The sequence below is a fragment of the Onychomys torridus genome, chromosome 5 (genome assembly GCF_903995425.1).
Source record: "Onychomys torridus chromosome 5, mOncTor1.1, whole genome shotgun sequence".
Classification (NCBI taxonomy): Eukaryota; Metazoa; Chordata; class Mammalia; order Rodentia; family Cricetidae; genus Onychomys; species Onychomys torridus.
This window is the reverse complement of record NC_050447.1, coordinates 95555754-95580433: the sequence shown is the minus strand read 5'-3', so window position 1 is coordinate 95580433 and position 24680 is coordinate 95555754. Positions and strand designations below refer to the sequence as shown.

The 24680-nt window shown below is 42.6% G+C and overlaps 1 protein-coding gene across 6 annotated transcripts in view; it reads right to left on the bottom strand.

Annotated features, from left to right (window-relative positions):
- The window catches only part of Elmo1 (engulfment and cell motility 1), a 534802-nt gene that overhangs the window by 15977 nt on the left and 494145 nt on the right, over positions 1 to 24680 (bottom strand). For all 6 annotated transcript variants that reach the window (XM_036187573.1, XM_036187569.1, XM_036187572.1 and 3 more), the window contains 3 exons: positions 20078 to 20190; positions 10927 to 11034; positions 1164 to 1246 (listed from right to left, as the gene is read on the bottom strand). In XM_036187573.1, the coding sequence (XP_036043466.1) occupies positions 1164 to 1246; positions 10927 to 11034; positions 20078 to 20190 (304 nt within the window). The remainder of the gene's footprint in view (positions 1 to 1163; positions 1247 to 10926; positions 11035 to 20077; positions 20191 to 24680) is intronic.

Below are 24680 nucleotides of genomic sequence, written 5' to 3'. Positions count from 1 at the left end.
CAGCATCCTTGCCTGTATCTTTCCCTTCTGACATCCTGAACAATAATCTCACAGTACTTTTCGTTTTCTTTGAGCATAGTTATAAGGCAATGACCTTTTATCTTCGTTGGAATCAGAAAACAGGGAACAATTATGCTAATCCTGACTGACAGCAGAATATATGAGGTCTTTTTCATTCCTCCTAGACACTGGTTTTAGAATCAGAGAACTAAATTATTGATTCATGTGGCATTTGGCACCCAGATGTCTAGAGTAGTCAGGTAAATCTAGATTTGTTTTGTTTTTGAGACAGGATCTTGCTATGCAGTCCAGGCTGGCTGGCTATGATTTCCTTGCCTCATTCTCTTTTGTGCTAGGATTATAAGCATATACCACTACACATAGCCAAATCCTTTCTTTCTTTTCAATGGATGGTATATAACACAAGATGCCAATATATAACAAAATACTGGCTCCTTAATGCATCCTCTGACTTAGAAACAAGAGGACATTTTCTGTCTTTCTAGATTATGTTCCCACCTTGTTTCCTCATAAAACAATGTGGGCCATCAAGGTGAAACCTTGTTGGTAAACTTGAAAGGGATGGAGAGAAATGGTACACTGTTAATGGGAACCTAAGCATGGATTTCTGGGTATTGCTCTCCTTTAAGCTGCATTTGGATACTTAATAGTCTACTTACTATGGTGCTGAAAGCTAGAAGATGCTCAGTGTTTCCTATTTGAGTCAGCTGGTGTCTGCCTGTCTTGGGCTTCACTGAGACTCCAGGGAAGCAGCACTGGGAGAGGGGACACCATGAGCAAGAGGTGAGAAGAGCCCTATAGAACAGATGAAGATGAGCAGAGGAGGCTCATACAAAGACAGAGGGAGAACAGCCATCATAATGTCTAGGGTTAGAAGTAGAAAGGAAGTGGGGGAACAAGAGAGAGCAGGCATCCTGGAAGTGATCAGGCAGAGAAAGACCAAGGGCATTAGGACAGGAAAGGAATGGATCAGGAAGGAAAAAAGGAGAGCCGAGATGGACAACACTACATAAAATACCCTTGGTTCCATGGTGAACCTTCCAATCCATGCATGCACATTTCTATAAGTGAGGGCTGGGATCATCATGAAGGCTCACTGCATTGGACAGATATAGCCATTTACAATGATCAGGAAATCATACCTTGTTTTGTTTAAGGGCACCTTTCTCTTTCATATGAGGGCAGTCCTTTCCCGTCACCACTGCTTTGATATCTGCCACCGGCACTGCAATTCATAAAAAATAATAAAAGTTATGACACCATTGAAAGCTTCAATGTCAGTAAAGGAGCAAAGGTACTCATTGAGTCTGTTACTATGGTTGGCACTGCCTGAAGCCACTACAAAAAGAAAAAAAGAGAGGTGACAGAGGAAAAAGTCAGGCAGTGTTCAGAGACTAGACACTCAAGCATATTTATTATGTTCTGGTAAGAAGTATCTCTAGCATGCTAGTTCCATAAATATAATTTGGTTCACTAACACCTAAAATAACACCTATCACAGTGGTGCTGTCAGTGATGGTATTATAATAGATGCAGCAGTAGGTAATAGTGGTTATGACAATATAGGTGGCACTGATGCTGACATTGAAAGGGTTTCTGTGTGCTAGGAGCAGTGCCAAATGCTTCATATGTATGGATACCTCCGGCTAGCATTTGCATCTACGTTGTTTGTTTCTGAGTGGTGGATAAACAAAGCAAGCAGATCTAGTTCAACTCACTGTCTGACTCCATACAGTTTGGAATGCTCCTCCAAAAGGTCTCCCTTTCCCAAATCATTAATTCTCGTAACAGTTCTGTAAGGTAGGTCTAGCTGTCCTTGTTCAACAGGCAACAGAAATAAACTCAACCAAATAAAGGACACTTTCCTTTCTGATAGAGTCTTTGGAAAATAATGCAGCTAGATAGAAAGATGTTATCATATGTCTTGCTCAGGAATAGGAGGAAGATAAGAAACAGAAAAGGCTCTGCATTCAAAATACTCTTTAAGATCAAATGAAAAAGACAAGGATGAGTACGATGGTTCAGAGCCTTGATTAAAAAAAAAAATCTCAATCCCAACTCTTCCAGCCCACAAATGACTGTGAATCTTGCACATGCTGACAAGCTTGGCTTTGCCAAAGGAGGGCTGCAAACAATCAATTTCCTACGCTTTGTTAAAGGTGAACATAATGGCAGATTTCATAGTTAAAGCTTATACATTTTCACTGAGTAAATTGATTATAAGGTTGATAGTAAATGACAATATTATACATTTTCAGAATATTGAAACAATAGACCAGGAAGGTACCTTAAAAGCTAATGTCCCAGGATAACTAAGACTATTGAGAATTCTGCCTAAGTGTGGCAATGTGCCCAGAGCTCTCACACCCAGAGAACTGGGGATGTGATGGAGGTTTCTCCACCATCTACCTCAGAACATTGGCTCCTCCACCATGTAGCCCTGGTTCTAGTACATTCTGTCCATAGCTGCATTCGATTTCACTATCAATACCTGGCTTCTCCTTCTGGGCACAAGGAAGACAATGCTTCCCAGCAACTTTGCAGTTAGCTGGGGTCTTGTGACTAGGTCTGGCCAATGAAATGTCAGAGGAAGTCCTTTTCTAGAGGGAGGTACTAAAAAGTCCATGTCAGCTATTTCTTCTGTGTGCAGGTACAGATGGCAAAGGAGAAATCAGCCTGTGGCACTAAGTGATAGGCACAGTCCTTCATCAGCATTATAGGTAAGAAGTCTTACTGTGCTAAGCAATGGAGATGCAGGGCTGCCTGCTCATGCACTGCCTTGTAGCAGTGTGGCCTCTCCTGAATGGTTCAGTCTTAAACCTCAGATGTCTTTTCTTTCTGGCCCTCTCCTGGCCTCCTTTGGTTAGGAATCTAATAGGTGGGTGCTAGGATTCCTGAGCCCTACCTTGACCTCTGACTTCAGGTCTCACAAATCCATTTTCCTAACCAAGGACTGGCCTTGCTGCCTCTGTGGCTGATCTGTCTGCAGGGCATATCTGAACACTAGAAGAAGTTGGTTACATTTGCAATGGAGACACTGAAGGGAATTTTAAATCTAATTAGCAAAGCAATTCAGAAAATCTTCTAAAGCTTCATGTGGAGTTTGAATCACAAGTACATTGTAGAAAATCTTTTGTTATAAGATATGAAATGCTTAATGAACTCCACAGTGTCTATTCCCTACAAAAGTAAGTCACCCCTTGGCTTTGAAAACATGTAGAATGGGACCAAGAAAATACAAAACTGCCATGGATCAGTCTTTTGAATCCTTAATGCAGAGGCTTCACAGGAGAAAAATCTCTTTTCACTGGATATTGTGGCTGTACATGTTTTATATTTAAATATCCATTGTTCCCTATCAGGGAGATAAGCTACTGTGTCGCTCATGGGATTATGACTAAAAAGAAAACACAAAATTCTAAAAATACAGTTACTTTGAAAAGCTGGTTTTTTTTTCTTTCTTTTCATAGCTTTTCTCTAGATGCACTGGAGGGTTAGACATGGGGGGAACTAAAACCAGTGTCCTCTCTGGTCCAGGGACAGAAACAGAGGGAGGGCTCACACTCACACAGTGGGGAGCTCATGACGGTTTCAAAGACAAGCTAGCTGTTTGATTTGGTCTTTTGACATGGGAGAAAGATAAAGAAGTAGGGCACAGAGCTGGGAGAAGCAGGGGGTCATCAGAGAAAGAATCTGTAAGCACCCTCCCTCTGGACTACACCTTCATTTCTCACAATTACTCAGTTAAGGAAGGACTGGGATGAACGAATTCAACACTGCCATTTTGCAGGTGGGAAGCCTGAGTTTCAAGAAGAATCCCTTCTACAATGTCACACAGCTAGCCAGGGACAGATCTTGTCTTAGGGCTCCATGCTCCCTTACTAGGCTACTGTCCCTTGGTGTTTTGAACGTGTCAGCATCATAATGGGAATAGCCACAAATGTGGACTTCACTCTAAGCATACTCAGGAAACTCCTTGCTAGTATATTGGAAGAAACTTTAACTATGATTCAGTGAAAACTATTACTAAAAAACAAATGTGGTCACTATAATGAAAACACTTTTAGCTTTGTTTTCCTGGGGCCAAGGCAAGGCAAAACATCTCTCAGAACCAGCTCTATGCCTTTGGTACATACTATGTGCAGACACTACTCTGTGTAGATATCCTCAGTAGACGCTTCTGTGGCAGAGACAGGCTGGAGGCAGGTCGCTCCCATTGTTAGTACAGAGCCTGCTCTTCTGAACCTAGCAGATCAGCCTCATAGAGCAGTGAGGATCCATAATTTGCCTCTGTAACCAGAAAGCAAGGCTTTCTTTCAACAAATGGTGTTGGCATGAGTGGATGTCAACATGCAGAAGATTGCAAATAGACCTATATCTGTCACCATGCACAAAACTCAAGTCCAAGTGGATCAAAGGCCTCAACATAAATCCAGTTACACTGAACTTGATAGAAAAGAAAGTAGGAAGTAGTCTGGAACTAATTGGCACAGGAGAGCACTTCCTAAATATAACATCAGTGGCACAGACACTGAGAGCATTAATTAATAAATGGGACCTGTTGAAACCGAGAAGCTTTTGTAGTGCAAAGGACATGGTCAACAAGACAAAGCAGACAACCTATAGAATGGGAAAAGGTCTTCACCAACCCCACATCTGACAGAGGGCTGATAGCCAGAATATATAAAGAACTCAAGAAATTAGACATCAAAATGCCCAACAGTCCAATTAAGAAATGGGTTATAGAACTAAACAGAGAATTCTCAACAAAAGAATCTCAAATGGCTGAAAGGCATTTAAGGAACTGTTCAACATCCTTAGTCATCAGGGAAATGCAAATCAAAACAACTCTGAGATACCACCTTACACTTGTCAGAATGGCTAAGATCAAAAACACTAAAGACAACTTATGTTGGAGAGGGTGTGGAGCAGTAATACTCCTCCACTGTTGGTAGGAATGCAAACTTGTACAGCCACTCTGGAAATCAGTATGGCAGTTTCTCAGAAAATTGGGAATAAGTCTTCCTCAAGACCCAGCTATACCACTCTTGGGTATATACCCAAGGAATGCTCAATCTTACCACAAGGTCACATGCTCAACTATGTTCATATCAGCATTATTCGTAATAACAAAAACCTGGAAACAACCTAGATGCCCTTCAACTGAAGAATGGATAAAGAAAATATGGCACATATACACAATGGAGTACTACTCAGCAGTAAAAAAAAAAAAAAAAAAGATATCATGAAATTTGCAGACAAATGGATGGAACTAGAAAATATCATCTTGAGTGAGTAACCCAGACTTAGGACACACATAGTATGTACTCACTCATAAGTGGATACTAAATGTGAGGAAAGGGATGGCCATACTGCAACCCAAAATTCCAGAGAGGCTAGCTAACAGGGAAAGACCCTAGGAGGGACACATGGATGACCCAGTGAAGCAGAAGTGGATGAGATCTACATGAGTGGACTGGGTATGGGGGGGAGTGGCAGAGGGGGAGCAGTGGAGGATGAGAACATAGGGAAATGGGAGGGTCAAGCTGGAACAGGGACAGAGTGGGAGGGCAGGGAGGAAGATACCATGATAGATGAGGACATCATGGGAATAGGAAGAGGCAGGGTGCTGGGGAGCCTCTCAGGAATCCACAAGGTTGAACCCCACCTCGGTCTACTGGCAGTGGTCCAGAGGGTTCCTGGACCAGTCTATTCTGGTGACCAGCTTAGCAAATAACCTAAGTGTCATCATAGTGCCTTTGTCCAGTAACTGATGGAGGCAGATATAGAGATCCATGGCCAGGCACCAGGCTGAGCTCTGGGAATCCAATTGATGAGAGAGAGGAGAGATGCTACAGGTGAGGGACATTGAGATCATGATGGGAGGACATGCAGAGATGACTGGCCACACTAGTGGAAGCCCCTGAACTGTGCACTGGTGGCTGTGGAGCCCCCATGGGACTGACTAGACCCTCTGGATACAGAAGACGGTTGTTTGGCTCAAACTGTTTGGGGGGCACCCAGGCAGGGGGATCGGTATCTGTCCCTGATCTATTGGCAGGCTTCTGGAATCCAGTGCCTGTGGTGTGACACCTTGCACAGCCTTGGTGCAGTGGGACGGGGCTTGGACCTGCCTAGGCTCAGTGTGCTGGGCTCTGCTGACTCCCCATGGGAGACTTCGATTTGGGGGATGTAGGGATGTAGGGTGGCTTGGGAAAGAGGGCTGGAAGGAAGAAGGAGGGATCTATGGATAGTATGTGGAGTGAGTAGAAAATTTCTTAATAAAGAAAAATGAAGAAAAAAAAGAAACCAAGGCTTTGGGGGCTCATTCAAACTCTTGTTCTACCACTTTGGGTTTAAGTTATTAGAGTCCTAGATTGTTTTTAGCTCAGGCAGGAAAATAATAAATTAAAATTGGCCATGGAGCTGTTTGGCTGCCTGCAAACACCTTTATCTTACTGTTTACTAACCCATGACTGTCAACTAGTTATACTTAATGCTTCTCCACCTCACTCTCCTTATCTATAAAATATGGATGAGATGCCCCTTCAGGTTCTATAGTAGATAACTTATGTAAGCTCTGAGCACAGTGTCTAGCATACATTATGCACTTAGCAAATGCCATCTGCCATTATTCCTATTACCAATAATCTGCATTAATTCTCTCAGTAGATGGAGAGACCTGGATTCTTCGCTGTGCTTCCATGACCCAAATCCCCCACTTTCCCTGGCTGTCAGCTGCTCTCCTCATCTTCTATAATAGGCTTAATCTTTGAGGAGGGCATGGGCCTGTGCTTTCCCCTGATGTGGGGGTGAAGAACATTGTACTAGATTCTCTCAAACCGAGGCCTTGAGGGGCACCAGGCATGGTTAGGAAGCAAGTGAGTCTCACGTTTAATGGGAGCGATGGTGCTGACGGCCTGGAAGCCCTGAGAGGGAAGCAGGGTGAGAGGAGACACAGGGAAGTGTGGATTTTCAAGGGCCCTGTTTCCTGGCAATCAGAAAGCATATGAAGAGTAGGGGCTCAAAGCTTCAGAGAACAAGACAGCTAAGAAGAATCCTTCAGTCCTCACTAGTACCGGCTGTAGGAAAAGGGCCAGTTAAACTGTTTGATTCATCAATAGCTTACTATTCGGCCCTGGCTAATTCAAGGGGTGGAAGATAATCCCCCTGCCTCAGGAAAGGACAGATACACATGGCAAGACAGTAACTCCTATCATTAATTAAGGGAAACTGTCCTTTTTCTCTTTTTTCTTTTATTGAAAATGGATTTTTTTTCATAAGCTAAAGCTGGATTACAGTTTCCCCTCCTTCTCCTCCTCCCAGTTTCTCCTCCTTCTCCTCTCATCTGGATCCACCCCCTTTCTGTCTCTCACTAGACAACAAAACAGGCATCTAGGGAATAATAATGAAATACAATAAAGTAAACAAAAACAAACACATCAGAATAGGACAAAACAAATAGAAGCAAAAGAGCCCAGGAAAAGATATAAGAAACTGATGTAGACACCGAGAGTCACTCACTCACACACTCAGGAATCCCACAAAACCCACAAAACCAGAAGCCACAATAGATATGGAGAGGGAGGGAGGGAGGGAGGGAGGGAGGGAGGGAGGGAGAGAGAGAGAGAGAGAGAGAGAGAGAGAGAGAGAGAGAGAGAGAGAGAGAATATGAATGAATGAAATTAAAAAAGCAGAGAAAAGGAAAAGTCCTGACACAATATTATGAGAACAGGAACCTTCAAAGATACCTTTGATTTCATTTTCTGCTGGCTGTCTCCTGCTAGGCAAGTAGCCTATCCATAAGAGAAGTTTGTTTCCCTAATGAGACTCCCTTGCAGAAAACTAAAATTTCATTTGCAAGTGTTTATCAACTAGAGAGAGCTTCTGGGTTAGGGGTGGGGCATGTGTCCACTTCTCCTTTTTCATTTCTAGGATCCCATCTGGTGCAGACCCATGCAGACCCACTGCATGCTGCCTCAGTCTCTCGGAGTTCCTATGTGCTTTGGTCCTGGTGTGTTTAGGAGGCCTTGTGTCTTCCATACCCTCTGGCTTGTACACTCTTTTCATCTCCTCTTCCGCTGTGTTCCCTGATCTCCAAGAGGAGGGATATGATGGAGACACCCTATTTAGGGCTGAGTGTTCCAAGGTCTCTCACTCATTTTCCTAGTGGAATACAGCTGCTGCTTTTAAGGGCCCAGGCAGAATGTGGAATTGGTACAGAAGGCAAACCAAGTGTGTGTGCTTCAAGTTGCAGACTTAGATTCCCAGGGCGGGGCAAGGCTTTCTTAGACACACAACTTCTCTTCACTTTACTTTGTGAATATACCCCCTTCTCTGACCCCTACACAGATAGACACAATCTCACCAACCCACCCACTCTCCCCAGACACACACACTCTTAAAATGATATCATTTCTACCGCTCTCACAAGGGATAAAGTGTGATACAATCTTTGGAATTCTGCATCACTGAACTTTGAAGGCTGCAGAGGGAAAGGAGGGATAAAACTGTTGGAGGCATCTTCAGGGGGAAGATGCCTTCTCCCAGAACCAATGTCAGCCCATGCCATTATCAAAACCTGTGTGGCGAGCAGAGATTCACAGCTCTGGTTGTGCTCTCCTGTGACTACCCAGGCCAGCTGCCCCCCTTGCACACTTGGATGTTTACTAGTTTTCTCTACTCTGGGGCTTTGGAGGTGAGGGGCACTGTTCTGTGGGAAAGCCCAGCAACTGCTCTTTTACAGAGCTCTGGTGCTAGCCAACCTCTAGAACTTTCTCTAGGTGTAGGGCTGCTCGTTTTCTAAGGAATTGGGTGTACTGCACCTAACGCTGACAAACTGTCAGTTACATGCCTATGTTCAAGTTGAGAAGTGGATTATATATCTATAGGTGTGAGGATAAATTACATGTTCGTTAAGCAGAGAACAGATTCTCAGGGTGGGATCAGGAGTGTAGTGATTCTTCAGCCCAGAGACTTTTTCCATCTCTTGGCCAGGCGAAGAAGTTATAGTTACTTTGGGCACCAGAAACTTCTAATGTTTTCCCAGATCACTGGCCATGGACACTTTCTAGCTCATGAGAGGGTTTTTACTAATTAACAGAAAGTAGAGAAAAAAAAGAGGACACCAGAGTGTGTCTTCATGTCTTCACACAGCTAATTCAATGAGCTGAAAGGCCTGTCCTTTACTCGAAGATTAAGCCTTTCTTACTGTGTGAGAGTATGAGTGTGTGTGTGTGTGTGTGTGTGTGTGTGTGTGTGTGTGTGTGTATCTGTATGAGAGAGAGAGAGAGAGAGAGAGAGAGAGAGAGAGAGAGAGAGAGAGAGAGAGAGAGAGAGAGAGGAACCAAGGATATTTTCCTTTATGAAAAAAAAATAGTGATATTAAATCTTAGTAAATTTACAAGTTGACAACATATTTTCAACTCATGTTTAAAAAGGACTTTTTGGCAAAAGTCATGTTTGAGGAATTACCATGGAGTATTCAGCAATACCTACATTAACATTTCTAAAACTTGAGAGGGCACCAGAGTCACATGGAGGCTCCAGTTCTTACCGCAGTGTTTCTGATTTGTGAGGTCTGAGTGTGGCCATCTGAGTTCCACTTTCTAAGGTCTGGTGGCCTGTGTTGGGGGTACATACAGTACATACAGCCTGGGGGGAGACACAGCCCACATTTGGGAGGGCACAGCCTGTGTTGGGGGAGTACAGCCTGTGTTGTGGGGGACACAGCCTACAGCTCTGGGTTCCAGATTAGTTTTTCCTGCTGTGAGTATCAATAATACATGCTGGGAAGCCAGCAGTTCCTCTATATAGCTGGGAATGAATGGACTGTATGACAAAGACCAGATCGTCTCATTTTTAAACTGGAGGGAGAGAAAATGTTCTAGGCTTTCTGCCTGAGATGTCAGCAGAGTCTGAAAGTGTCAGGAAGTTTCCCACTCATGGTTTATTTTTGCTTCCTGTGGTCTAGAGCTGTACAGCAGGCAGTCAAGATGTGACTTTCATGGGCTCTGGGGCAATGGGAGGGCAGATGTGAACCAGCAGGAGGCACGAGGTCAAAGACACTGCCTGGGACATGGGATATGCTTATCTAAACATGGCAGGACCCATGTTACTTTTTAAAGGTTAGTTAAGCATGTCATGACAACCGGCCCCGGCTGATTTCTCTCACTAGAGTGTCCTCCAAGAAGGTATTACTTCTGTCTCATTTCTCTCCCAAACTGATTCACCAGCCTGGCATTTTTCAATGCAGCCTTAATAGTTTTTAGTCTCTACACTGAACACTGAACCTTGGTACTTGGTACCTGGCTCAGTACTGGGTTAAGAGGATCTCACATATTACTATCTCTTCAAAATCATGTTAAAACAAAGCCTATGGCAAAGGCAAATAAACAGAGATAAGACATATCTTGGAGGACTACTGAATTTCTGTCAAGTTATTTATTGTAAGTTCCTTAAGTATCTGAGTTCTCAGAAGTAGTATTTGAGTCTTTCACTAACTCTAATTTGTAATTACAGGACATAGTAAGTCATATGTGTTAGAGGTTGTTGCATTTGCTATAAGAAATTATTTCAGGTCATTGAAAATACAATTGATAAGTTCAGGTTTATGTGGTTCTGGCTCCTTGAAATAGCTTTAGATACATACTATCCAAAGTAGAGAGGAAAGGAACATGCCTTTGACATTCGGCCTGCTTATCTCTGAGCCTCAAATCCTTCCAGGTTATGCACTTAATGGGAATGCTCAGGCTAAAATTGAAGGATGAGTCAAGTTCAAAAGGTTCATTGGCGCTCATGTGGGGCGTTCAGTTCATTTAAGCTAATAGTTTTCTGCATGGTATACAGGAATAAAAAGTAACCAATCACAGTTCAGGAGTCCTATACCAGGGAGGGGCCACTTACATTTGTCCTGCAGGGAATCATGGGGCACTTCTCCTTGGGGGCTCTCTTCCAAGTCGCCATAATGTAAGACCTTGTGATTGGGTGAAAGCCGACAATACCAAAATTTGTCTGAGGAGAAAAACATACGTTTACAAAGTTAATGATTCCAGCTTTCAAAAACACTGCCGTGCTATTAGTGCTACCTGCAGGAGAAAAATGACTTCCTTGACTTTGGACCTTAAGAAATAACGGATTGTAATGTCCTGAATGGTGAAGCCCCTCCCGATGTGGGTATTTCAGTATCACCTACCCAGCTCTGCAAACATTGGTGACCACAGGGGATGTCACCAAACCTATCTCCATGGCAAAGTACTTTTCAAGAGGGTAGTTTCCATGGGCATTTCATCAATACTCATAACCACCAATGGGGCAAGTCCTTAGCCATGGAAGCTATGCAAAGCAAGGAGAGAAATGAAGGGAGAACAGCTTTGGGGCCCCAGTCTGCTTCCATTTCGATCTCCAGCCTGCTGAGATGGCCATCCACACACAGCCAGCCATCTTTAGTTGTTACATACACCTGTCCCTTGATGCCACCAGACTACAGCCACGATCTGTGCATGAATTACCAGGACACTAGTGATAAACATGGGGGTGGGATCCAGGAGAAATCATCTGAATAATTCAGGCTTTAGGGAAAGAATGAAGGCATTCACAAGCAGCCTCCCTCCTCACCGCCCCCTTCAGTGTAGTGCCAGGATGGGAATGGCCAAGGCTTTAAGGAAGTTCTTACATTGAACCCTCACAATTTTACCCCTTCAGCTCCCAAGTGTGATGAGAAAATGTGAGCAAGGCCACGGCAGGGAGAAGGAGGCAAACACCACTTTCATAGACCTACAGATTTACAGAGTAGGAACTTGAATCATGACTGCAGTGTTGGTGTAGATACAAAGGCTCAATTCCTCCCAAAAGGCTCCTCTGCTCACCATTATGAACTGAGCTTCTCTACAAGTTAGCTGCATCATTAACATCATGGGTTTTCATTATTAGGATATACACATTAGTCATCTTAAGGCTCCCTATGAAGAAACCCAAGGGAATGCTCCCTTGGTGGACCCAAGGGAAGCAGCTTTCTCTAGTGAATGTATCATGAACAACTGCTGATCAGATAAGAGACTCCAGGGTCCTCATTAGCCCGGGCAGTGTATGAAGCCAGCCACTATCTGCATAATGGCTATGGTCCCAATGCCTCAGTAAAAGTACTGGGTACTGGGTGGTCACACAGTTGGTACTGGCAAAACTGGAAAATGAAGACTTAAGGCGATTTGGTTCAAGCCTCATCAGGCACAGGACATCTGTGCCCTACCAGTCTCTTGGTACGTTCATACACCTGGCTCACCCTATGGTCTTGGCCAAATCACCTCATTACTGTACCTGCAGTACCAAATTATTTTGAAACTACTCTGATAAAAATGCTGTCCATTACATTTTAAGAAAAGAGGTTTTTCAATCTAAAATTACTTTCACTGAAAGACGTCATAATCGTCTCAATAATTCTCTTAATCTAAACAAAGCTTTAAGAATGAAAGTAAAAGCCACATGATGAACAACAAAAATGCTCAGCTCAACCCACAAAAGGAAATCACCTCTGTGACGCTTGTCTTCTCGGGTATAAGAGAATGCTAGCACTGTTTGGGAGTTCTCGACTGTATCCAGAACATGGCAACCATGTACTTAAAGGATTCTGAACTCTGGTGAAAACGGAAACAAAACACTGACAAGGAGGAAGATCATTCAGTTATTGGGCTTGTCAACTTTTCAAAAAATCACTTTAGACATATAGCAATCACAGGTGGTCATGGAGCAGACTTTAACAAGAGTTAAGCAAGCTATTCCCTCACTAACTCACAGCCATTCTAATCTGCAAATGTAAAACGACGAGAAGAATGCATTTAGGGGAACTGAGTTGGAATTTACAATAAGCAGTATGAAGTCTGAAGAACATTAAGTGTTGTGAGCACCACGGAACAATTAAAGGCCTGACATAAGAGGACATGATGGTCCTCTCTGCACACAAGAACCACATGACCCACAGTCTGGTCTACATAACCTATGATAACCACAATTCGCTGTAAGGTATGCTATCTCTATCTCAGAGGGGGTTTGGGGGCTAAGTGGGTGACTGAAGGGTGATGGGAAGGAGGCTAGTGAGGTATATTCAATTCTTCTGTTGATTAAGGTCCACCTGTTTTTAGAGGAATGTCATCTTTGCAAGCAGGGGCTAGCCCATGATTCAGTGGTTCTATGAGAAGCCAATAAGACAATATGGCAAGAATTAAGAAACTGAACTAGTAAACTCAATATGGAATGAATTGCACAATGTATATTCATCTATAAAATATATTAATTTTTGAATTGCTGTTTACATCTTCAGGATACATTATTTATCTAAAAGTATTTGCAATAAGTCTGCAATGTACCAAGTACTCCTCAGGAATAAGAAGAAGTCATTAAATAAATGGGAGACGTGAGAGACTGAACTTGGACACTCAGGGAAAAGATGATCCCTCAACCCCTGGTGGCAGTACAGAGGTGAACCATATAGAAGCTTGTGTCCGTGGCTGGGAATTGGGGACAAAGACAATCTGGGATAGGAATAGGAGATTTCTCCTGCTTACATAATGCATTCTTAACTAATAAACCACCACAGAACAGGGGCTACTTATCCCTTGACAGAAACAACCACCTACTTTGCAAAGTTGGATGGAAGCTTTTTAAAAAGAAACACAATCAGGTACCTGGAACTCTGGCCTGACTGCTTCACAACCAAAGAGTGCTTCTTCCTTTCGGAGGCTTAAATCACCTTGAGCTACAGGACATCATCTTTCCCTGGTTTTCTTCCGACTCCTAGCTAGTTCTTCTCTTATTCTATACAAGTTCCCCTTACTCTTCCACTGCTACAACGGTCAAGAGCAAAAAGGTCTGTGCACGTCTGAAGGAAGCAATGTGTTCTTACCTTTCTTGGTAAGTAAGAAGTTTGGATGGATCACAAAACAGTGAAGGAGGGACTGAAGAGGCTGAGAAGCTTGTCTTGATTTGTGATTTCTTGTGGAAACCCGTCATTTTACACTAGCAGCATAGAATGGCTGGGAGTTAGTGAGGGAATAACTTGTATAACTCCCATTAAAGTCTGCTTTAACGAGAGTTAAATCACAAATGGGAGGATGCTAAGATAGCCTCTTCCTTCTTTGGGATGGAAGCTGCAGCCCTTAGGGTGAGGGGCATCATGACCTGCATAATTCTGTCTCAAAGGTAGGGCTACTACAAAGGAGAGTGAAGCTGCTCAGACCGATCAGCAGAACACACTGACACAGTGGTGGTGAACATCTGTGTCAGTCAACAGCGGCAGCTTGATTTGTAGTTTTCTTTTGTGAGAAAAAAAAAAAAAAAGTGCATCTTCCTTTTAAGACTCAGCATGATGCTATGAGTTCCTCAGTCCCTTTGGGCAATAGGAGAGTGGATCTCGTCATTAAAAGCAATTAGCAAGAAGCAATGAGAACATTATCAAAGATTGTTTACTAGCATCTATGGAGGATGCGAGAGCTAATGGGGAGGCCTTGTAGTCAATTACAAATTAGAATATATTAACAGTTGTCTCTCCATCTCCAAACTAGAATATATGGAGACAATCTGCTGCTTCAGCCTTTCCCTCTGTTCTTACTCATACTGTCCTTTTGTCTTTCTCTCTTTTCTCCTTTCCTTTGTCATAGGCCCCTCCTTTCCTTCCTTCCTCCACACTCCTTACCCTTGTTAAGGATCAGAGGGAACAGCTGGTTTCAAAGCCCATTTTACTGTTTCTTTTCTGTACTGTAATAAAACCCTCGAACCAAAAGCAACCTAGGGTGGGTGGTAGAGCATGATTCGGCTTCCATTTCCAAGTCCCAATCTATCACTGAGGAAAGTCAACAACGGGACAGGAATTGTAGAGGAACTGCTTTCTGGAATGCTCTATGGCTTGCTCACAGGTTCACTCTCAGCCACCTTTCTTATATAACCTGAGACCACCTACTTGCCTAAGAATGGTGCTGCTTACCATGTGCTGAGCTGTCCTACATCAATCAATAGTTAGGACAATCCTCTACAGATATAACAGACATAGGTCAGTTGGATCTGGGTGATTCTACAGGTGAGGCTTTATTCTCAAATGTCTCTAGGCTGTGTCAGGCTGACCATTAATGCCAGCCAGGACAGCCCATATACCTGGGAAGAAGGTATGATTAAAGCTATTTGTGATGTCACGTGGGTTATTATAAGCTAAAAATCACTGAGAAGTGAAATTCTTTTAATACTTGTCCAACAGTGAAAATGATCCAGTAAGAAACAAATTTAAATTTTTCCTTCATTTGCCAACTTAGCCACAGGTAAGCATGCCTCCTGGTCTTTAGAGGAGACCAGAATATCGAGTAATAGTTACTACTACTGGTGTGACATGCTGACTTTTACATGAGGCATAGGAATTGAGTCTGATCAACTCTGCTTTGGAAGCAGGGGACTTCCTAGTGTTGTTTGGTAGCAGGCCCTGGGAATTACTTGTCACAGAAGTGAGGATGCATTTCCTAACCTATGCTGTTAGAGCACTTCTAGTAGGATGTTCCATTTTGCTAGGATGCCCTAAATTAAGCCAAATCATCATTGCGTTCAGAAATTCCGTATCTGGCCTAAGATACAACCTTTCTGAATAAAAAAAAAAAAAGTCTGGACAGTGCCTTGAAATGGAAATGTCACTTTCCCAGTGATGAAATCCACAAGTTTTTCTGTTGGTTCAGGGAAGGGAATGGTAGCTGTGGGTGGCAGTGAAGGCCACTCTGCCTTTCAAACACTTCTCAATTCACTGAAATGTTCGTTGAAACCAGAGGCTTGTGTTTTGATTCTGAATACTGCCTCCTTGGAGGCAGTGTGTCCTTTCCTAGCTCATGATACAGGATTCTCATGCACTCAGCAAGATGATTGGTCCCAATGAATCCTGGGTGGTTATACACCTGGTCCTGGCACTCTGTTATAGCCCTTAGCAAAATGATAGACTGAAAGATCCTTGCTCTTCACTTAAAAAGTGATAGCCTTAACTTCATGAGTAAAACATACATAAAGTATCCATCCTGCATTCTTTACAGGGCTGGTTACCAGCACTTGCTCATTCCAGTCAGATAACATGTCCCTTTTCACTCCACCATTTACCCTACTACATTTTTGAAATGGTGATTACTCATTATTTTGACCTATTGAATGCCTTTCCCCAAATTCATCTGTTTTTTCTTCATCTGGAAGTACCTGCCTTTTGTTAAAATGAACTAATTAGGTTTCATGAAACACCAAAAGAGAAATGTAATTAAAGAGGGAAGAAGCAGCTTGTTGCCTGGAAGGCTTGATAAAGATGCTGCGCCTGAATGATCCATTTGGCTCCAGGCTTCTAACGGGGTTGCAAGAGTTATGTGAGGTACAAAGACTTTGCTGACTGAAGTGGGAAGACAAGTTTTATCCAGCACAGAGTTCCAAGATAACTTGGTCATGTTGGCACTTAAAGACAGGAAGCTAGCAAGCATCTTTAGTGAAAAGCAAGCTTTATGGCATCGTTTCTTGGAGTGATTCTATAGTATTTAACTCAGGGGTCATCAAGACCACTCAGTGCAATGATTCTGAGAAAACTGAATTGCTAAAAGGTATGAAGTAGAGGGAAATGTTGGAGACTGCAGTCTCATGAAACAATGACAGCTGTACCACAGACAACCCCTAGGAGTGTGTCTTTGCTGTCCTCTCCAGGAGGATGTGGGACAGGAAGCATGCCTTACATTGTGTGGTCAGAACAGAAAGCAAGAAGCAGGCATGAGACATCCAATAGTATGCTTCTTGTGTTTAAAAATTATATGCCAAGAAACTACAACCCAAATAGTCATAAGAGTAGTTTTGAATGCTTGATAACATCATAAGTGCTAAAGATAGTTTAGTTAACCCTTATAATTACCGACTCGATGTAGGAGGTAACACCATCCTTGTGTGACAGAAGAGGAAAAGAGTCCAGGTTGATGAATAGGTTGCCAACAGCTACCCAGCCTGGAATGGGGAAGCTGGGGCTTAAGCCAGATTAATATTTATCGCGTGATTTTCTGCCTCCCAGGTCTACTGTGGCCAGACATTCCAGAAGCCCAGACTTGTCTTGTTTGCACCAGACTGTCCAAGAATCAGAGTTGTGGATGAGATAAGATGATAGGCAAATGCCAACTGTGGGGCATTCTGACAAAATGTAGCAAAGGAAAAGATGTTTTGCCAACTCCTCCACTTCCGGTTCTGTGAGACTGGAAACTCTCACATTTCCTCTGTAAACTTAATTACTGACTCTGCTCATCTGTGTCCTCCTCACTGTTAGACAATCGGTAGGGAAGTGGCCATGGCTCCTACATGGGCAGTACCAGACCTAATCTGTAATGAAGTCTCCTTGAACATGCATGCACTTGAAGGAGTGGTGACCAATTTTATGCCCCAACCTACCTGGCTGTGCAAATCTAAACACCGTGTTTTGATGGAGCAATGGGAAACTACATGCAGTGCAGGCAGAGGGCTGGTAACCAGACTTAACCAATAGGCCTTTCTGCTTGCACAAGGAGACTCTTGTATTGAACACAAATGGCCCCACTCTGTCCAGATCTTTACTAACTCATCAGCTAGATACTAACGCTTTTGTTCATTAGGAAGTTCATCAACAATGAGGGATAAATATTTTTTTAAACAAAAATCTGTAATTATCTTATCTAGATAGGAAGATTCTGGCACAGTCGATCCATTTCAGCCTAGAAAGGGATATCAAATAGTGTAGCGGACTGGAAGGTTCAGTGTAATTGTAAGTACTAGGATTTAGCTAGCATCGATGAAAGCTCTTTGTGTCTCTATGTGTTTTCCCCATTCCAAATACTTATGTGTCTTTTGCCCAATGTCAAGTACAAAAAGAAAATGTTTTAAGTTACGTTTATGGGTCCATAAATCCTGGATATTGATCTGCCCAGAGACAATAAGGAGATGAGGGCATACATCTAACTATCTGGCTAACAGTTCTCAGATCCTGGAGTGCTAGACTCCCATGTTGCAGTGTTTTCAGACATCAAATATATTGCCTGAAGACACTAAGGGGGCTGGCTAACTGCAGAGCCAAGAAGACCATGACTTCTCACTCTTGGACCTGTTTTTTTTTTTTTTGTTTGTTTGTTTGTTTTGTTTTTTAAACACAATTTTCCAGGTGAACAGTGATTCCTTTTGGCTCAATTTCTAGGAGCTGCATTCCCAAATGCCTTTATTCCTTGCAAAAATGTTAGGAACCAGGTATTGATAGTGAAAAATGCTCAAGTCCACAGACCTGGACAAGGGCAGCCAACCCTTAGCACTATAGTGAAACTTCTTCTGGGAGCATCACATACTTGGACATGAAGCCTAGCACAAGAAATGCAAGAGGAAGATGGGCGTGAGTTCATTCCTTGAGGGCTGGGTTTAGGCAATGAGTTCTCTTTTCTTTTATAATGTAAGCCTTTCTCAGTGGCTGGTCTAACTCAGCCTTCCATTGGTCTGCCCCCATCCTCTTCCTAGGCCTATGTAAAGCTCTTTGTCGGGGCTTCACACCCTCTCCAAATAACCCACACTTACTCTAGGAAGTTCTGCCTTTTGAAATCCTTCAGTGTAGTTTTCAATGGTAGCATCAACATATTTTAATCACTGAACGTTCAGCACAGAGCAGTTAAAGTAAATGGCCAGAGGGATGGGCACAAACACAAATTGATTACTGTCATTAGTGGACGAGCTTTGCATCCAAGTGAGGCATCCATTGGGTTTCAGAACTACCCGTCAGAGTTTCCCCAGCTCATAACAAATATTTTCAGCACAGTTGTTAATGCTTCTACTTTTGCCTGGCTCTTGCTCAATTTCTTTATCCTTCCCTGGCTGTTTCTTCTGGGACAGTATGATATGAATACTTGCTGCAATCAGAATCATGTCAGCAGAGAAAAAAAAAATCAAAGCCCAGAAACAGCTAGGACTGCTTCCGGTCCAGTGTGCAGTGTGCCTGGTCTACCGGCACCTTTTTGACTTGACGCTTTGTGGTCAAAAATCAGAGACAACTCAGAAATCTGTCTTGACAGATTCTGAAAATGGATTCCACCTCATTTTAAATCACCATTGCTTATACCCCCAGTAAAACAACTCTGACCTGGAACAGCATCAATATGGAAAATTTAAGAATATGGACCACCCAGGCTGCAAGTACAAACAGTGGGTGATGGTTTGCCTGATGGTGCAAGGGAGTCATGGAGAGAAAGGATGTGGGATCCAGGAGATGGCTCAGTGGGTAAAAGCACTTGCTGCACAAGCTTGATGACATGCTTTCAATTTTTGTAATTTACAGTGGGAGAGAAGACTCACAAAAGTTGTTGTCAGAGCTCTATTTATGCACCGTGTATGTATGTATACCTTCACCCACACACAAATCATATAGACACAAATATAATAAGGACAAACAGAATAAACATTTTAAAAGTAAAAACTAGAAGGAAGGGCTTGCAGATTTAGAGGACGAACCCTTCCTCTTCTGGAACTTTACAAGTTACTCAACCCCCAGGATCTGTTTTGTTATGTGCAAATATATATGATTACAATGTGTACTTCACAGAGCTATTTTGAGGATGATTTTCATTAATCCAGTTATGTATTATTCAACAAGCAGGGATATGTTCTGAGAAATGTATCTTTAGGTGATTCTATCATGTGACTGTCACAAAGTACATTTAAACACAAACTATGGTGGTACAATGCTCCTAGTAGCCACCATTGTATGTGTGGTCCCTGTTGACTGATATGTGGCCCATGGCTATGTAACACATTGAGTGAATAGCCTTGCACATGGGTGAGTCATAGCATGTACTAACAATTTTTAGCATCACCACTTGGCAAAGGATAGCTTTTTAGTTCCATGGATATTTTGGTCATTTTGGACTTTGGTTCTTCCTACACATGAAACATGGTCTAACCTTGACTGTCATTCTTGTCTCAAGCACTTTCCTTGAATGACACTATGCCTTTGTGATTACCCAGAAGCAAGCTACTGTTGTCCCTGCCTGTGTATGGAGTTCTCAAACAGTACCTTGTCTCCGACGAGCGTTGAGTTTCCTAAAGCAGGTCCCTTCCACAAGGCGGTTCAGGCGCTGCTGTTTGATCAACTCTAAGATTTCTGGCTGGATCTTCTCCTTTAGTTCCCTATCAGAGGACAAACACATCATATTCCACAGTGCACCTAGAGAAACAGCCCATGGTGGGTAGCATTGTGGGCTGATGGACAGGGAGCCTGAGCTGCCTCCTTTCATGAACACCCTAGGAACCCCAGCTGGTACTTTAGAGGATCATTTAGAGATTTTCTAGTGGTATTTGGAAAAATCTAGCCAGGGTACCCTGTTGAAATACACAATTGAGTCTCTGACATTTACAGACTATCCACATAAGTGCCGGCCACTTTTGTGATTTTTCTCCAGAACAAAGCCTTCTGAGAAATCCCTTCTTTTACAAGTCACAGATATAGGCAAGAGTCCAAAGAAATAAATTACTAGCCATTAGTTTTTCTCCTGTAACAAAGAAACAAAACAAAACAATGAAACCCCCTATATCAGTTTTATGATTTGACCAAACAGGAATATTGAGTGACCATGCAATTGCCACATCCCATAACTAACTATATCTTGAGCAAGGAGCACCTTTTGTTTTTTATTCCATCTCTCACAAATGAGAATCATAACACTGTCCCAGATTCTAGCCTACAGAGATTGAGATAATGATGGGATAAATTAATATTATTTGTAACTTGTCTCAGGCTAATAGGATGTAATTTAGTTTGAGATGAACTGTGCTGCAAAGATTCCATGATAGAGTGAAATGGTTTTCTAAACCTTTAAGGGATTTTGTATATTATGAAGCTTTATTAGCATCCTGGCATTTAAGGCTAGTAATGTCAGCAGTATTCTAGTCAAAGCTGTACAGAGTGCTACAGAGCTGAGCCTTTAGAGACACGTTGAAAGCACTATCTATAACATGGATCCAGAAGTCAGAAAACCTGAGACCAGTCTAGGCTGAAACTGTGACTAATGTTTCATATAGCTCATCTGAGTCTCAGTTTCCTAACTGTGAACAGGGATTAGAATCTTGCCTGGGAAAATGCTATGAGTCCCAAAGTAGACAAGGCTAGCCTAAGTCTCTATAAACATCAGTCAGCAATGGAAGCATTACTGAATTTACCTTGGTGATCATCTTGCTTTTGCTCAGCTAAACACTCCAAATGATCATTATGACCTGCACTCAAGGCTCTCACATTCCACTAGCTTTGACCTTGATTCTGCACTTGCTCAGGCACTGAGCAGGACACCTGTTCTCACCTGTTCCTGATTTGCAGGTGGGCAAGTCACTTGTGATTGGCAAGTATCCCTGAGACTAGTAGTGTATTGTGTAATTTTATCTGATTTAATTTCACTTCTCCCAGACTAAAACACATTTGGATGATGAGTATTGATATCACCTTTCACATCCTACAGATGTGGAAACTCCTTAGGAGCATTACGTTTGGAGTATAGACTTAATACCATATGTGCCAATATGAACAAAAAAGAAAAAGAAAAGTGAGTGGGGCTAGGGAGATGGCTCAGCAGTTGTGAACATTTGTTGCGCTTGCAGAGGACCCAGGTTTGGTTCCTAGCACGTACCTGGTGGCTTACAACTGTCTGTAACTCCAGTTCCAGGGGATTTGGTGCCCTCTTCTGGCCACTGTGGGCAGCAGGCATGCATATGGGGCATACATGTACATGCAGGCAAAAACATTTATATACACAAAATAACTAAATGAAAAATTTTTTGTAAAAAAAGAAAAAAAGTGACAGAAGAAGGATTTGGGTATCTAACAAGATGTTCTTGTACTCCACTAATATGACAGTTCAACTTAATTTTTAACTTGATGCAATCACTTAGTAGATAGGCTTCTAGACAGAGTTGTAGGAGACTGGCTTCATTGGGTTAATTGAGGTGGGAGGACCTGCCTGCTCTGGGTGGCACCATTCCCTGGGATGAGATCCTAAACTGTATATTTTTTTTCTTTTAAAAAGTGAGCTCTGCACAAGCATTCATCATTCTCTGCTGTAACTTCTCTGACATGCTGTACATTATCTTCAAACTATGAGCCCAACTAAGCCTTTTTCCCCTTAACTTGCTTTTGTTGGGATGTTTTGTCAAAGCCACAGCCAGCTCCAACCTTCTAAAATGGTTCCTATGAGGAGAAGAGAGGGATAAGAACCTTTTAGATAGAAAGATAGCAGAGACAGACAGAAACACAGGATAGCTTCAGGAGGATCTGGATCAAAATCCAGTGGTCCCTTCTGCCTCTTCAAAAGGACTTTTTACAACAATGCCAAGGGGAAGGGCAAAAGATCTCACCTTTGCTAGATCAAAGCACACTGCACAGCCAAGGGTAGACCCTTCCACACACCTGATAACCATGCCCTTGATCAAATCATCCCTTTATGCAACCTTGTTGGGTAAAGCAAGCTCAGATTCTTGGACCCTGAGTAGTTCTCACTAGGAAGCCTCTGTGGGTCCCTACAGCAAATGTCACCAGGACAACTAATACACATTAGAGGACTGAAATGGCCTTGAGATCCTGTGTGATATGGAAATGTTGCACTAATGATACAGCTTGGATAATTTGCAAGGCCTTCCATGCACAGGCCTCTGAGGGTCTCAGTTCAGACTTTCAGATCACTATAACTATTTATTACCAGTGCTCATCTTTTATAAAATAGACTCAGTGAATCACAGCCTTGATGAACCCTGAATGGAATGGAGAAGTTGAGTACTGCATGGGCAGCTGCTCATGGCAATATCATTGCTTCTGACTTCTAAGTCTAGGCAACCAGGCAAAGCGGGAAAGATATCCTCTGGGGATGGAGAGAAAAGGGGAGGAAGAGGTTTGGAACTCATTGATTTTGAGGATAGTTTTGATAGGCTATGGTTAAGGTATTAAAATTCAGAGATGAGAATCATGAAGAGGAAATTTCATGGAATTTTAACTGATGCTTCATGATGTTTTGGGTGAAATTTGGATATACTTTATCATTACACATGTCTTCACCAAATCCAGTGGATGTACTAAAAGAAGTAGATCTGTATTTCTCCAAGAGAATTTATAAAAGAGTCTGCCCCTCCCCCCTTTAATGAAACTCTGAAGACTCCAAACATGATTGCACAAAGGGAAATTAGAAAGCCCTTCTCAAACATTTTTTGGCTTCTTTCATTTCCCTGCAAATAGACTCAGTAGCCATGAATTCACACTGCTCAAGAAAGCCCCGACAACTCTTACAATGTGTTTCTGTGACTGAGATAGGACCTCTTAGGCATGCCAGGTAAAGACTTTGGCTGTACCCACCCTCTGCGATGTCTGGCTTATAGTCACTGAGGCTGGGGTCATGGGTTCACTGGCTGACATGCAAATGAAGGAGACTAAAGAAGGGACAAAGGTGCTTAACCTTCCCATTGCTGCAACCCTTTAATAAATACAGTTCCTCATTTGCTGGTGGCCCACAATCATAAATTGTTTTCATTGCTACTTCATAACTGTAATTTTGCTACTGTTATGAATTGTAATATAAATATCTGATATTTCTGAGGGTCTTAGACAACCCCTGTGAGAGGGGTCATGACCCACAGATTGAGAACTGCTGGTTTAGTACCTTCTGTGGAAAGCAGTCCTAATTCGGGCTCAGCAAGGCCAGTGCAGTGCACAGAAGACTTGCAGCACCTCTAGACTGAAGGTAACTCTTGGCTTGTGATCTGCCCAGCTGAGCCACCACTCCCCACTGGCCTGGCAAATATTTTCTAGAAAGTGTCAGATCGTAATTGTTTTTAGGCTTTGAGGGCAATTTGGCCAATAGAAAAATGAATGAATATGGCTGAATTTTAATAAACTTCATTTACAGAAATTGGTAGTAGGTAGATTTGGACCAAGAACTGTTGCTCAAGAACTCCTGAACTAGGAGGGCCCTCCAGAAGCTTTGTGTTGCGTTATAATGGCAGTTTCATGGAAACTGATCTTTTGCTGCCTCAGTTCTGGAGAGCTTCAGGGCCCAGTCCCTGAACTACTTCTGTTTCTTAACTAAACAGACCTGTGGCTTTAATGATCAGTTTTATACTGACAGCTCTCAAATTTGTTTTTCCAACCTCGACCCACCTACTGACCTCCAAATACATCTTTCTGACCACCTCCCTGGACAGCCTGTCATGTTCAGTGCTAAACTCCTGGGCTCTTGCCCAAATCACTCCATCCCAAAGTACTACCTGTTACCTGCTTAGGTCCCAAATTTGGAGCCCATCCTTGATTCTTCTCTTTGTACAACTACATTTAATCCAGCAGGAAACACCGATTCCCCATCTCTCCAAAATATAATTAATGTAGAACAAAAACTAATCTTCTTATTATCTCTTGCTTAAATTATTAAAACAACCTCCCAAGTGATCTTCCAAATATGCCTCATTATAGTGTTTCCAATCCAGAACTCCATGTTAGTCACCCACTCATAACCCCGCATAGCTTCCAACACAACTCCATGTAGTTCAGTGTGCACCCACAAAAGTCTACTTAATAATTTGTTAAGGGGTGCAGTGGAAAAACAGACTCACGAATACAGAGCAAGGAAGATGCTGCTGCTGCTGCTGGT